Consider the following 15,543-nt stretch of genomic DNA (forward strand, 5'->3'; position numbering starts at 1 on the left):
TCCACCAGACGCAACCTACGGTCTCCGCTGGCCAAAAACTCGTCGTCGGCTATGGAGGGAGGAGTGGACGGGAAAACCCGGAGTGGAGTTCAGCTGCTGTCTGTCCCAGCAGAGCGACGGGTGGCAGGAGGGTGTAAAAACCGACGAGAACAGAGGTGAGAAAAGGATAATAAATCACTTATTGCACGCTTATAGGCATCCGCAGCTTTTGCCATGTATGTGACTTGGTTGCTTTTCCCAGAACGTTCCTTGAAGGCCCCCTGAAGGTTCTACAAAAATGAAATTCAGGGAAAATTGACATTGACATTCCTTTTCCCTGACCTCTACTTTCCTCCAGCAAAATGCCCCTGAAGGTTTCGCAGAGCAACATTCAGGTAACATTCTCAGAACGTCTCCGGCTGTTAGGTTGCTTATGTTGTACAAAAATTCCCAGGGTCTCCAAAATAAAATTCAGGGAAAATCCAGGACAAAGATCTTCCACTTTTATTTCCTTCAGGGAACTATCTCTGAGTACCCCTGAAGGTTTTGCAAAAGAACATTTATGTAATCTTCATGGAACATTCCCAGAATGTCTCAGTCTGTTAGGTTTCATTTTTTGTACAAAAGTTCCCAGAATGTTCCCAGAGAGTTCAACAAAAAAAGAAAAAGTTTCATCAAAAAACTACAAAAAAATAAAATAAAATCTGGGAACAGTCCTTGGACTTTCTTTTCCTTAAGGGAATGTTCCTTTAAGGTGCCACAAAGTAACATTAAGGTAACTCTCAGAACGTCTCCAGCTGTTAAGTTGCTTATGTTGTACAAAAATTCCCAGGGTTTCCAAAATAAAATTCAGGGAACATCCAGGACAAAGATCTCTGACTTTTCTTTCCTTCGGGGAACTATCTGAGTACCCCTGAAGGTGTGCAAAATAACATTTATGTAACCTTCATGGAACAGTCCCAGAACGTCTCAGGCTGTTAGGTCTCTTTTTTGTACAACAGTTTCCAGATTGTTCAAAAAAGGTTCAACAACAATAATAATAACAATAATAATAATAACAACAACAACAACAACAACAATAATAATAAAATTTCAACTAAAAACTTCAGAATAAAAAATTTCTGGAAACGGTCCTTGGACTTTCATTTCCTTAAGGGAAAGTCCCTTGAAGGTTTCACAAAGTAACATTCAGATAACCTTCAGGGAACATTTCCAGAACATCTCTGGCTGTTATGTTCTTATGTTTTTGGGTCTCCAAAATAAAATTTAGGGCAAATCCAGGATAAAGATCTCTGACTGAATGTTTCTTGAAGGTTCTTTGAAAGTTATCATGAAACCCTCAGTTAATGTTTTAGAAACAACTGACAAATTCATATTTACAAATGTTTCTAGAACGCCTAAGGCTGTTGGGTTGCTATTTGTATTAAAAAAAACATCCCAGAATGTTCCCTGCAGGCTTCCTAAAGTAACATTCAGGGAACCCTCAAGAAATATTCACAGAACGTCTCAGGCTGTTAGGTTGGTTTTTTAGTAGAAAAGTTCCCAGAATGGTCCCTGAAGGTTCTGCAAAATTTTACTTTAACTTACCAGGGAATTTTCTCCAAATGATCCCTGAATGTTATTTTTGCAGAATGTTGTTTGCACAACCTTCAAAATACTTCCATATTAAGAAAGTCACAGGTGTGGCAAAAACCACAGTTGAGCTGACTGGATTTGAGTGTGACCAGTTTGAAGTGTATTCCCAATTATCCTTTATAAGATATATCCTTATCAGTTTTAACCTTAAAGTTAAACACAGGACACTTCGATGTTCACACACGCACTGCTGGGAGCACCCTGTAGGTTACAAAAAAGGAACCCAATATTAGAATGAAACTTGGTGTATGCTTTAGGCTGTTGGTTCTTTCATCTAATTAACTAATCCTAATATGAAAATAATGTAAACAACATCTAACATTGAAGCAGGTGGGGCATTCAAGGCTCAGGAGCAGCATCTGCACAATCTGGAATCGTGTTAAATCAAGTAATAATCATAATAAAAGTAACCCAACAGCGTACGATGTTATGGGAATGTTCCCTGAAGATTCCCTGAAGGTTTTCACAAAATAACAGTAAAGGAACCTTCAGAGAACGTTGCCAGAATGTCTTGTGGGTTACTGCACATACTCTCTTAAAGGTATTTTGTGAAAACTTTATGGAGCATTTTGTTAACAATGAACAAAGTCATACTTACAAACTTTCCCAGAACATCTGAGACTGTTACGTTGATTTTTTTTCTGTAGAAAGGTTCTCCGGAACATTGTCGAAAGGTTCTGCAAGAAGAGCATTCATGAATCGTTCTGGGAAAAGTCTCTGAACTTTCCTTTCCTTTAGGGAATGTTCCCTGAATGTGTTTTGAATGTTTTCACAACATAACATTCTGTAAATCTTCAGAATTCCTAAAGCTGTTAGGTTACTTAACATTTACTGAAGGTTCTCTGAAGGTTATTTTGCTAAATCGTTGAGGAACTTTTTGCAAACAATTAACAAATTCATACTTTGAAACATTCCCCAACACTTGGCTACTTTCTTGTAAAGAAGTTCCTAGAATTTTAGCTGACAGTTACAAAAAAACAAATCTTCGTCGATGGTCTGTTAAATAAACTAAATATTACTTCATGTAACATTTTTGGAACTTGCTAATCCATCAATAGATAACTTTCAAGGTTACTGTTTGCTTGAAAAGCTAGTTTGCTGTGTTTTTAATTGAGTTTAGTATCAATTTATTAATACATTTGTAAGTTATTAATGCAAAAACGCCATTTAATGTCATGTTTCGGTGTCGTCAATCTAAAAATAATATAAAACTAAGCCATAAATCTATAAAGTCCATCATCAGCCCTCCTCTTCCTTCCACCTTCCAGACGCGTCATCCTGCGTCATTATCATGCGACTGTTTTTGGCGAGCAGCCGTCAGTCGTCGGCGGGCGAAGGGCACAAATGTTGTTACCCTGTAAGTGCCTCAGGTTGCCTCGTAACTGGAGCTTTTAATCAGATTTTCAGCTGAAACAGTAACACTTGTGGTATGAGCCGGTGTCGCCAGTAACGCTTCAATATTGAGAACAGCCTGGATTAAACCGGGGAATGAGGAAAACGAGGCAAGGAGGCAACTCAGCGAAGGAGAGGCAGATTTGTTGAACAGATTTCATCAGACCAACGATTGACTTTCCTGCAGTTGTTGCCCCTGTTGCACTTCAGGTTATCGGGCGAGTATCACTTTTAAACCGTCAGACAGGTCTGAGCAGTTGATCGATTTCAAATCATAATCGCAATTTGAGACAATGCAATCAGCAAATCGCAAAGGCTGCAGTTTAGGATATACAGTTTGCAGCGTCTGACCCAGGACTTATTTTTTATTAGTTATATTGTTGGTATTTCAGTTGAATCTTTAGTGGAATTGATTACAAAATGTGCAGATGCTAATCCGGAGCCATGAATTACCTACATGTTTTAATGTCAGAGACTGTTTACAGAAAGTTCCTGTTACTCTCTGAGTGGCATTAGTTTACTTTTTAAAATTACTATTACTTTATTTATTTAACTGAACGCAGTCACAGCTTTTGTGGTAGTTCTTCTTTCATGTAGGCCATTTTATAATGTAATAAACACATGTTTGGGGCTGTTTATATCATTAGGTTCTCACCCTTGTTTGAGACAAGAGAGCACATAACATTTTGATATTTGATATGAGCTGTCACTAGGTAATGAGCCATCATATGGTTTGAATCAGTTACAGTATAGATACTGAACTTAAGCTTTAAAAAATGCTCATGCTAATTGCAATATCTGTCAGAAAAAAATCACAATTGGATCTTTTCCCCAAAATAGTTTAGTCCTGATTTGTGGCTACTAACCTTAACAGTTGATCTAATAAATGTCTCTGTAAAAATCAAAAATAACTTTACACCAGTGTTCCTTAAGTAATTAAAACCAGATAGACTGCTTTTCTCATACAGATGTTGTCATATTTTTGAATGTCTTCTGTGTTATCTTAGAACAGTACCTGCATGGTCATGGTCACGTGTGTTTGCAGTGTTTTTATCAAATTCTGCAGCCATGGATGTGGCAGATTCCTGATTAGAGGCGATGACATCGGAGGCTGCGGTCTCCACATCTCCCAGCATGAGCAGCACCCCCGCCAAGAGGGACTACTACTGGGTTCGCTCCTTTGTAGCTGGAGGTAGTGATCTGACACGTCAACTTACAAATCAGTTTCACATCTGTTGTTCACATCGGGTAGAATTTCACAATAGGACACAGGTTCACACCTCTCACAGGTGTCGTTACCACAGAAATATGTTGCTCTTTGCTTTACTGTCTCATACTTTCTCTTGTGAACCAGGAAGTGATGAAGCAAGTGAGGAAGCTCCATTATTGAAGTTATTAAAAAAAAAAAAAACAATATGCATACTCTTTTGGAAAGTTCAGCGGTGCTTCAAACTACATGAACACCTATCAGCAACAATGATACATTATTTCCTGGTGTTAGCTTTCTTCTGCAAACAGAGGTAGGCTTTCCCTTCATTGGCCAATAACAGCATGTGACACATGAATAAAAAAAACAACACAATCAGTTATGAAGTTACTTCACACACTCGCAGCGACTGTGTAAATACACCAACAAACTGCAATGCAGTGCCTTTTTTAGGAGAACTTGAGCTCTTTGTTGTTAAATTAATCATTATTCACAGACTTTATCCCTATAGCCTTAAAGCATGCTGCTCTACTCTCAGCACAATAGCAAAACCTACAGGATTGAAGTTGATCTCATTTTCAAAATTCAGAAAATCTGAATTTTTACATACAGACAGACACTGGATTTAAACATATTTTGGCTTGAAGAGTATCTCCATCCAACATTGTACTCATATCACCCACATAACTCATGACACAGTGAAGCCTTTGTCATTTCTTGCAGTTTTTGCCTGCTATCAGGAGCAACTTGGGGTTTGGTGTCTCGCCCAAAGATATTTCAGTATTGAGAGGGGATCAAACCTATTCCTTTTGATTAGTGGAAAACCCGCTGTAGCACTTCAGCTACAACTGCAGATTGCACTCAATACAGACTAATCCAAGTGTGTATTCTGTCTAGAGTGCTTGCTGATGATTCTCTGTATCGTAATAACAACCAGTAGTTTTAAATGGGCAGACCTTCTCCTCTAGAGAGGCTGCTGTGTCTTGTTTTGAACTCCTTGCCATAGTCAGTGAATGTCAACACAGAAGCTCAATTGACCGTACAGTCACGTGTATTACAATCGCATGCCTCAGATCTTGATCTGCAGTGACCAATCTGAAAGTTTGAGGTTGTTTGCAAATGCTGGGCCCTTTTCCCTGGTTGATTCGCTCAAGATAAAATAAGAAGTACTCTTTCAGTTGTATGATAGGTCGCACATTTAATAGTAAGTGTGCTGATGTTTCTCTGTTTTTGTTTAGGTGTAGCAGGATGCTGTGCCAAGACTACCATCGCTCCACTGGACAGAGTCAAGATTCTTCTTCAAGCCCAGAGCCCCCATTACAAACATCTGGGTAAAACATCAGCCGCCAGACATGGAAAATGTGTGTTTTCACACATCTGTACCACAGGAGTGAAACATCTCAACTTTATTTTACAGGAGTGTTTTCCACCCTTAGAGCTGTGCCACAGAAAGAAGGCCTCCTTGGATTGTACAAGGGTAATGGGGCAATGATGGTCAGGATATTTCCTTACGGAGCCATCCAGTTCATGGCCTTTGACAAATATAAAAAGGTACAGTATGCACTTTATTGTGCAAGAACACTCCTAAAAGCTGGAATAAAAAAAGAGAGATGACTTGATGACAGAAGACCACTTGGGGAAATGTTATATGCTTTTATGTGAATATATTTTTGCTGCTACAACAACATCATTTTGTTGCAGTGTGGGGTTTTTTTTTTGGTTTTTTTTTGCTTTTACATTGTTTTAATTGGTGAAACCACTGACCTTCCGCCCTGCTGATGTTGATAATATTCCCTTTACAGCTGCTAAGTAAACAGATTGGAATCTCTGGGCACATCCACCGCCTCATGGCAGGATCTATGGCAGGTGCTGATAAGACTCTCCTTTTCATTCAGCTGCATGTCATGCACTCTACTGCCATTGATATTGTGCCTCTGACTTTTCCTTCTCGTGTCATTGTCATTTGTTCTCCTTTCATCAGAGATTAGGTTTAAAATTTTCACCTTACTATAAACTGTCTCACAAGCGAAATCATCACAATATGAGTGTCAAAATTTGTTAGAGTGTCAGTAAATCTTCAAGACAAGAGACACAAAGGAGACTCGGTCAGAGTGGACTCTTGTGTTTTGTTTTCTATTGGTTTCATGTGATGTGTGTTTCAGGGATGACTGCAGTGATTTGCACCTACCCTCTGGATGTGGTCCGAGCCAGGCTGGCCTTTCAGGTGAAAGGAGATCATCGTTACACTGGAATTGCCAATGCTTTCCACACCATTTACCTTAAGGTGATCAACTTCTCGAACAAAAACCATGGTCTCTGCAAATATCTGAGCTCCATAGTGTGATTTTAATCCTGCATGTGTTTGTCTGTTTTTCTTTTTTTTTTTTTTTTTTTAAGGAAGGGGGCATTTTGGGCTTCTACAGGGGACTCACCCCAACACTTATTGGAATGGCCCCTTATGCAGGTGATTTGTTGGGATTATCTTGCAATTTTGTCATGTAATTATGAACCAAGATCATTGTTTTCGTTGTGCTGCATTAGCTTGACTCCTAGATCTCCCCCACATCCCCCCAGGTCTCTCGTTCTTCACCTTTGGCACCTTGAAGAGTATTGGCTTGAAACATTTCCCAGAGGTGCTGGGACGTCCCTCCTCAGACAACCCTGATGTGCTCATTCTGAAAACTCACGTCAACCTGCTTTGCGGAGGAGCCGCCGGTACCATCGCTCAGACAGTCTCGTAAGTGCTGCAGGCCTGGGGTTTCAAGATTAAGACTCCTGGCTTGGCTGGTTAATTTGTGGTGCCTTGCTGAGTGTTGTTATTGATTGCACTGATTTATTGATGGATGATGTGTCACACTGTGGGTTTTGTCACCAGGTACCCCTTTGATGTAGCTAGAAGAAGAATGCAGTTAGGTTCTGTGCTTCCCGACTCAGAGAAATGTGTGTAAGTATCTCCACTTCGGCTACGACTCTTATTCTGTTACACGATGATGAATAAAATAATGCTGAGGAAAAGCTTTGGCCATTATATTACTAGGTATTACTAATATGTTTTGATTTAACAAAGAGACGAATAGTTGCTTGAGTATTGTGTTCTCAAGTGGTCTGATTTGATTAGTTATAGCTGACCTAATGAAAGAGAAATGAAGGGGAAATAATTGCAAGAGTGCGCTGTAATAATAAATAACAGAAACAGCTCACAACACAGTGCTGAAGAACGTCAGCATTTCGTAAGTGACAGGTTCAGAGCTCATCTAACTACAGAATTAATTGCTACTCATCCCTGCTTTGGAGAAGTCATAAATGTGTCTTTAATTGGGTTGAGATGAATGTTGACAGAAGCCTGAGGAAAGTTGCTGTGCACTCTGCAGAATAAAATCTTTATTATTTGGCCCCTACTTTCTTTTTTGTACTCTGTTGGCTGTGTTTTGGCATTAATGTCAAATCCCCCTCTAAAAATACTTGATTCTGCATTCGGTTTTGTAAACAGAGTTTGATTAACTGAACTCTTAAAATTGGAGAAGAAATTCCAGAGGTTTGGGGGCTGTTTACATTAGATAAAAATGTCAAAGCCCAAACTTTAAATAGAATAACAGCAACTGAGCTATAAAGCTGCGGCAACATACCGCTCATACCTGTTGAAGCTCACATGATGCCAGTCCAAACACTGCGCATTGTTCTGGCACTATCTGTGTTTCGCTTCTAAGATATATTCACAAGTTCCAGTCAATACATCAGAACCCAAAAGGTTTTTGTATAACATGGCTGCTGTTCATCATCTGAGTGTAGTTCCTGATAGCACAAAGTAAATGGATTGATCGTGCCTTTCGTGCCAACAAGAAAAACTGCTAATTGTTCTGTGTAAAAGGTTGAAAGATTTAATACTGAACTGTCAGCTCAACATAGTCAATAGGAATTTAAGTTTAAGTGCATATATTTAAAAAAAAAAAAATCTTGAGGGCTTGACTTCACACAAAGTGTAAAAACACAAATTTAGCTTTCTTTTTCTCTCTCCATTCTTCTCAAAAGTGTATCATTTTGTATCTTACACTCCAACAGATCACTGGTCAAGACCCTGAAGTATGTGTATCAGCAGTATGGGGTCAAGAAGGGATTGTACCGTGGCCTTTCTCTCAACTACATCCGCTGTGTCCCCTCTCAGGCCGTGGCCTTCACCACCTATGAGTTCATGAAGCAGCTCCTCCACCTGAACTAGCCGCTGTTTTTCTATCTTCCGTTGAAGCAGATCAACCTCAATGTTTCCTTCAGAGTGATCTGAAGCTCACTCGCTACGTCTTAAACTCTTCTGTGTGGGATTTGCCTTTTCCTTTGGTTCACTGAAGGCACCAGAAGAGTCATTTAATGCTGAAAAAGGAAATTGGATATCGGACAGTAAGCCACTCCTCGTCTGTCCGGTGTCATTCCCATTTCCTTCATGCTTTTTGGACTCATCACCTTTAGTTTTTATTCAACCACATGACATGTGGCTTGAATCTCAGCAAATCACCCATAAATGTTTCAATGGACACAGTGAAGCAGCAGCACCTTTTGTCTGGCGACGTTGGTCTGATGGTTCGTGGCAAATATCTGTTCTCAACGCCACAGCAACCCTTTGAATGTGGAGAAACCCTTTATTCAGCCAGCACAGATGTCCACACACTCTTATATTTCTTCTTTTCTCTGTATTTTATAACCTGTGACTTTAAGATGTTTAAAATGATCAAATTAGCTCATCAAACACCGTCATATTTCTAGCATTTTTTTTTTTTTTTTACAAAGAAGGGATTCGAGTGATCGTCTATCATGTCTTCTTCTCTTTTACTGTCTTGGTGAAATATTTAGTTATTGCTGAAAAATGTCTGGGATTGTAAATTATTTGATATTTGAAAAGTTTTGCGTTTTCAGGGCTTAGTGTGTCTTTAACTTTGCAGAAACTTTAGAAAAAACTGCCATTCGCGCATTTTTTGCCTTTTTTTTTTTAACACAAATCGATATGACACTGTTTACCTCCACATTTTAAAAAAAGATGGAGCAGCCTGTGTGGCACATGATTTTATTTTGAAATAACCTCATATTTTTAGGCCACACCTGGAATATAGCAGCTGTATGCGTTTTTTTTTCTAACGCTGTAAAATCTTTGCTTTTGTGTTGGTTAATGTCCACTTAGATGTTTAGTTTGTTGGTTTGGTGGTATTTAATTTTGCTCAGATGTTGGGATATTATTGACATAATATGGATATTGGTCTGACATGTTTGCCAGAAGGGACAGGGGAGTAATTTGCACTTCATGACTGTAGCTTTTTCATCCTTTATTTATTGATATACTGACCTGTTGCCACTGGGTGGCAGCATTGGCATAACATTATTTAGTTTACCATCAGAGCTGGACACAGCAGACAAATTGAATCCATATTTTATCAGTTGCAAGTCAGATTCGGATCTTTCTGTTTTTTTTCCCATTTTGCTCAACCAAAGCAAGTGACAATCATGTAGGTGGTTTTCTAAATCAGTTCAGCGAATATACACCGATCAGGCATAACATTTTGACAATCTGCCTAGTATTGTGTTGATCCCCCTTATGTCGTCAAAAATGTTCTGAACCACTGGGCATGAACAAGAGGACCTCTCAGGGTGTCCTATGGGGTATGGTACCAGGACGCTGGCAGTGGATCCTTTGGATACTCTGGTTTGTGCAGTGGGGCCTCTGGGAATCAAACTTGTTCCACAGCATCCTGTTGATCAGAATGGGGTCTAGGAAGTTTGGAGGTCAAATCAGTGTCTTGGGGGTTGTTCTGTTCCTCAAGATGTTCCTGATTCTTTTATGTTTTTGGGATGTGGTGGGGTGCATTTTCCTGCAGGGGTAGGACAGTAACATTTGGGATTGCCATTTGCATGAGGGAGCATTCTTGTTCTGGGACAACATTCTGTTTTTATTTTAAGCCTCATCAACATTGATGCCAAAATCCAAGGTTTTCCAGCAGAACACCCCATAGTACCAATATAATCAATGTTATTCACTTCACCTGTCAGTGGTCATAATGTTGTGGCTGATCGGTGTATTCGACGACTCACTGGAGCCACTGTATGGCTGTTTGCATTCACTGTCCCAGAAAGACTGAACATCAATTGCTGAGTGAAAATGTTATTTGATTACTTTCACCACTGCGCCTCTTCAGTTTGTTGAACAAACTTCAAGTTTTACAGCCTCTTGCCGCCTTTTGCATTTAATGTCTTACTTCACTAGTGTGATTGCTATTTTTTATTGACAGTTGTCCACACAGTAGATGATATAGTTATCTTCTATTTATAGTAAGATGACTGTATATGAATGGGGAAAACCGCAAAGAACAGATGTCTTAAAACAGTGGTTTCCAACCTTTTGGGCTTGTGACCTCATCGAATGAGACTGTGTCTGTGTACGACTACTCTTTACAGTTTGCATATGTCCATAGAGGGAGTTTTCCCTTGATATTACCTCATTTGAATAATTGGTAGAGGCCTGAAGAAGGGGAACCAAGAGATTTATCAGAAAAAACAGCAAAAATTAGTTGACTGCCTAAATGCACAAACACAAATTTGCACAGAACACAGCGATTTTTCTTTTTCTTCATCCCATTAAATGTAATCCAACACTAAATCCACTCAGATCCCACAGGGTTTAAAGACATGTTTTGACTTCTAAAGCAGCCATGCTTAAGCTAAACTGTGTTGTTTGGTTGTTCTTTAAAGACGCCATCTGGTGAAAATCAAGAATTTTAGCTTGTTAACGCATCCATATGGTGGGTTGTATATGCTGGACGCCATATGATGAGCGTTTCCGCCTTGTAGCAGCAGCAGCGTTCTAGTGATCTAGTGTCTCAAAAACACAGATTCAGACTTCCAGGGCTCCAGATGTAACAAACTGAAGGAACCAATCCTGTTAACATGCAGGGATTGGCTTTCTGGACCTTTATTCTCAATCAAAATCATCAGTTTCTGGTTCACAAATCTGTACCTAAATTACTACAATGGCAAAATTGGCTATTGTGTGGTGCAGTTTTACATTGTTTGTGCAGAGTTGTTGGTGAGCTGGTGTACTTGAGCTGCACTGAGCAGCAGAGAGGTGGGCGGAGAAAGAGGTCTACACATTCTTGAGGAAGCAATTGTGTAAAGTTACATCTAAGTTGAGTGTCCGCAATGAAAAACTGTTTGATGTGAATATTGTCATGTGCAAAACTCTTCCGTGGATGTCAGCATGCAGCTCAAAGTTAGTCTCAGATTAGAAAGTAGTACAATAACAGCAACAACTACACATGTGGTGTCTTCAGCTGACCATGTGCACGTCCACAAAGGAGTGTAATGAAGGTTTAAGCCATGTTAATGAGGGAAGAGCCTATTTTCAAGGAAGAAAGCTTCTAAATATTTTAATTTGATATGCAAAGATACGTTTTTAGGGGTTAAATTAAAGCTTGAGAAAGGACTTTAAACGTCTTGTTGCCACACACGATTTCTAAAATTCTACAATTTCATTTAGCAGATGCTTTTATTCAAAGTGATGTACTTCTGAGAGTAGATTCAACACAAGCACAGATCTAGTCAGGAGAAAACAGCCTGGATAAGTGCAATAAAACAAGTTCAGATGTGATAATAGGACTGTGGTGTCTACAGGCTGTGCAGACAACAGAACAGAGTTTGGTAACTCGTTCCACCACCGGGGAACCACAGAGGAGAAGTGTCTTGCTATCGACCGGCCCTCTTGTGGTGGTTGTATTAGGCATCTTTTGTTAGCTGAGCGTAGTGAGCGTAGACCTGAATGAGAGCGTTCAGGGCGGAGGGAGCTGTTTTCATTGTAATACAACTGATTTGATCAGTTGCTGGGGTCCAGACCCCAAGGTTGGGAACCATATTGAGATATGCTGAATATTCACACAGACTACTGAGTAGTTTAAAAGCTATTTAGAGGAAGTTAGGTGTAGAAATGGTGTTGTTGAATAAGACTAAATGTGTTATGAACATATAATTCTCCCAAATCTAAAAGTACAGCTAAATAACACCTCTATGTAACTTTCGATTTTTTTTTTTTTACAGTGAATGAATGCAATATTGAACTGTTCCCACCTCCCTGGGTTTTAGAGTGTAGCTTCACACTTTGAGTGGTGACAAGTGGCAGCTACCATTTTGAAAACAAAATATAGTTTTTGGCGATCTCCTTTTAATGCTGCCACTCATTCATCCTCGGTACTGCCGTGTACATGGCTTTCATTTACTGCTCTTCTGATTTCCATGTTACGTTTCAAGCACAGGATCTATCACTGTTGTTGCTGTTTTTCTAGTTCTACAGTTGTCTGTACATCCAGATCAGCGCTGTTCCAGCTGCTCACTGCAACTGATAAAAAATTAATCAGATGTTTAGATGTAAATGTACATGATTGCTAATATGCTGTTCTATCTTATCAGGTTCTGTTAGATATGACTGAAAGAAGACAAATAGTTTTGAGAATGAACAATGAAAATGCCTTTTTTTTGTTTTATTATTCTCTTTGTACCTCTTCAGTTTCATGTTTTTTGTAAGCAGTGTCTGAATTACATTGCCATCTTCTTAAAACAACATTGAGTCTGGTTTCTTTATTTTGTCTTTGATTGTCAGTTTGTGGATGATCTTGTGTCATAGGTCCGTGTATTTATCTGGCAATTGGATTTTCCGTTCTGAAACGGGTATTGAAAAACAAAAAACGAGTGGTTATTTGATTTTCGTTTTAAAACACAAAAATTAAAATTGAACTACAAGGCGTTTTTCCTTTTCATGATCAAAAAGGGATATACGAAATTTTTTAAAATGCTTTGATTTTCATTTTATATTTAGAATAACAAAAATAAAATCAGTAAGAAACAGAAACGAAAAAAAGGTTAGTTTTTTTCATTTTCTGAGACCGGAAGTGGTCATCAGCAAGTGCCAAACAGAGTACGGTGCATGGACTGTATATACATTTTTTTTCGTTAATTTTCATGGTCAAAATGAGAGATCAGGTGGCCGATCCTAAAATAAATCAATATTAAATTTTATATAGCGCGTTAAAGTTTTGCGAAGCCAGGGGGCGGGACTACTTGATTGACAACAGTCCGGTCTGGAATGATTGACAGGTCCTATGGAGGAAGCAGCAGAGACTCTGCTCTCCTCGTTTGGATTAATTCTGATATAATAACTGTTGGTTTATTTATCAGTGCAGCAGCAGAACATTTTCCACAGACAGTTTTCCTGCCCGTTGGCTTGTTTTAACCAGTTTTCTGCCTTCGGCTGATTCTACCAGCAGACACTGAAAGAACTCTGATAGTTCGGTAAGTAAATGTTTATTTTTGTATCGGTGCCGCTTTTAATGCACTTTATATGCAGCTTTAGTGTCAGATGTAATGTGTGCCATGCACTCCAGATGTTGGTGGAGTTTGTTTCAGTGTGTGTTGACCAGAGAAGAGAGTTAGCGTAGTAAATATTAGTTTTAATGTTAGCGATGCTAACCGAGCTAGCTGCTCAGTCGTAGCCTGATTAAAGCTAACGTAGCATCAAGCTAATGTGTTGAGTTTCATGTAAACAGCTGAAGTGTGTTGTGTTCCTGTAATGTGGTTCATTAAGTTCATAAAACTGTGGCTGGTTGACATTAATGTAATGTTCAGGAAACTTAAATGTGATTAAAACAGTAACGTTAATGTTCTAGTTGTCAGTAATCAGCTTTAATTTGACACTAAAACAGACTGATAGTTTTAAATGACATCAGTTTCATTAACTTGTTGAAAATTGTCTCATTTTTTGTCGTGATGTTGCTGCTGATTCATTAAAACCAGGTGATCCGTGTTGAAGATACGTTTCGTTCTAGTATCAGAAGTACAAGAAGGAAAATGGAAGTTTAGTTCTGTTACGTCAAAGATTTCGGGAATAAAATAACTAAATGAGTCTTTATGTCTCATACTTTATTTTACAATAAAGAAATAATGAAATAATCACAGATAATAAAAATATAAATAGCAGAGAAAACCTGAGAGAATAATTTTCTGAAAAGTCTGTGAAGGAAAAGCAGCTTTTTATCCTGAATGATCAGAATCAGCTCCTAAACTAAAACAAAAAAACATCATAGTAATATGTCAATTTAAAAAGCCTATAGTATAGCGTGTCGCCCAACAAACGTCATAGTATAGCATGTCCCTCTAATAATGTCATAGTATAGCATGTCGCTCTAAAAACTTCAGAGTGTAGCATGTTGCTCTAAAAACGTCATAGTACGGCCTTTGGTCCAAAAAAGTCATAGTATAGCGTGTCGCTCTAAAATTGTCAGAGTACAGCCTTTGGTCCAACAAATGTCATAGTATAGCGTGTCGCCCAAAAAACGTCATAGTATAGCGTGTCGTCCAAAAAACGTCATAGTATAGCATGTCGCCCAACAAATGTCATAGTATAGCATGTCATCCAAAAAACGTCATAGTATAGCATGTCGCTCTAAAAACGTCATAGTATAGCATGTCGCTCTAAAATCGTCTTAGTATAGCATGTCGCCCAAAAAACGTCATAGTATAGCATGTCGCTCTAAAAACGTCATAGTATAGCATGTTGCTCTAAAAACGTCATAGTATAGCGTGTCGCCCAACAAACGTCATAGTATAGCGTGTCGCCCAAAAAACGTCATAGTATAGCATGTCGCTCTAAAAACGTCATTGTATAGTGTGTCGCTCTAAAACCGTCATAGTTTAGCGTGTCGCTCTAAAAATGTCATAGTGTAGCATGTCGCTCTAAAAACGTCATAGTATAGCATGTTGCCCAAAAAAAGTCATAGTATAGCATGTCGCTCCAAAAAACGTCATAGTATAGTGTGTCGCTCTAAAAATGTCATAGTTTAGCATGTCGTTCTAAAAACGTCATAGTTTAGCATGTCGCTCTAAAAAATCATAGTATAGCATGTCACCCAAAACAACATCATAGTGTAGCATGTCCCTCTAAAAACGTCATAGTATAGCGTGTCCCTCTAAAAACGTTATAGTTTAGCATGTCGCTCTAAAAACGTCATAGGATAGCGTGTCGTCCAAAAAACGTCATAGTATAGCACGTCGTCCACAAAACGTCACAGTATAGCGTGTCGTCCAAAAAACGTCATAGTATAGCATGTCGCTCTAAAAACGTCATAGTATAGCATGTCGCTCTAAAAACGTCATAGTTTAGCATGTCGCTCTAAAAATGTCATAGTATAGCATGTCGCACTAAAAACGTCATAGTATAGCATGTCGCCCAAAAAAAGTCATAGTATAGCATGTCGCTCTAAAAACGTCATGGTATAGCATGTCGCCCAAAAAAAGTCATAGTACAGCAT

At 38.9% G+C, this 15,543-nt stretch overlaps 1 protein-coding gene across 5 annotated transcripts; it reads left to right on the plus strand.

Annotated features, from left to right (window-relative positions):
• The first annotated feature begins 7 nt into the window (after nucleotides 1–7).
• slc25a16 (solute carrier family 25 member 16) lies at nucleotides 8–12,800 on the plus strand. 5 transcript variants are annotated; one of them, XM_055018948.1, is made up of 10 exons: nucleotides 8–155; nucleotides 4,052–4,198; nucleotides 5,452–5,544; nucleotides 5,631–5,764; nucleotides 6,016–6,079; nucleotides 6,376–6,497; nucleotides 6,611–6,677; nucleotides 6,788–6,950; nucleotides 7,089–7,157; nucleotides 8,273–12,800. In XM_055018948.1, exons 2-10 carry the CDS (start codon nucleotides 4,105–4,107, stop codon nucleotides 8,427–8,429), a joined length of 963 nt encoding a protein of 320 aa, XP_054874923.1. In that variant the 5' UTR covers nucleotides 8–155; nucleotides 4,052–4,104; the 3' UTR covers nucleotides 8,430–12,800. The 5 variants fall into 5 exon arrangements, with proteins under 5 accessions (XP_054874923.1, XP_054874922.1, XP_035801172.1 ...); XM_055018947.1 differs by lacking the exon at nucleotides 8–155 and adding an exon at nucleotides 2,777–3,253; XM_035945279.2 differs by lacking the exon at nucleotides 8–155 and adding an exon at nucleotides 2,777–3,224.
• The last annotated feature ends 2,743 nt before the right edge of the window (nucleotides 12,801–15,543 follow it).

Source organism: Amphiprion ocellaris, chromosome 16 (assembly GCF_022539595.1).
Source record: "Amphiprion ocellaris isolate individual 3 ecotype Okinawa chromosome 16, ASM2253959v1, whole genome shotgun sequence".
NCBI lineage: Eukaryota > Metazoa > Chordata > Actinopteri > Pomacentridae > Amphiprion > Amphiprion ocellaris.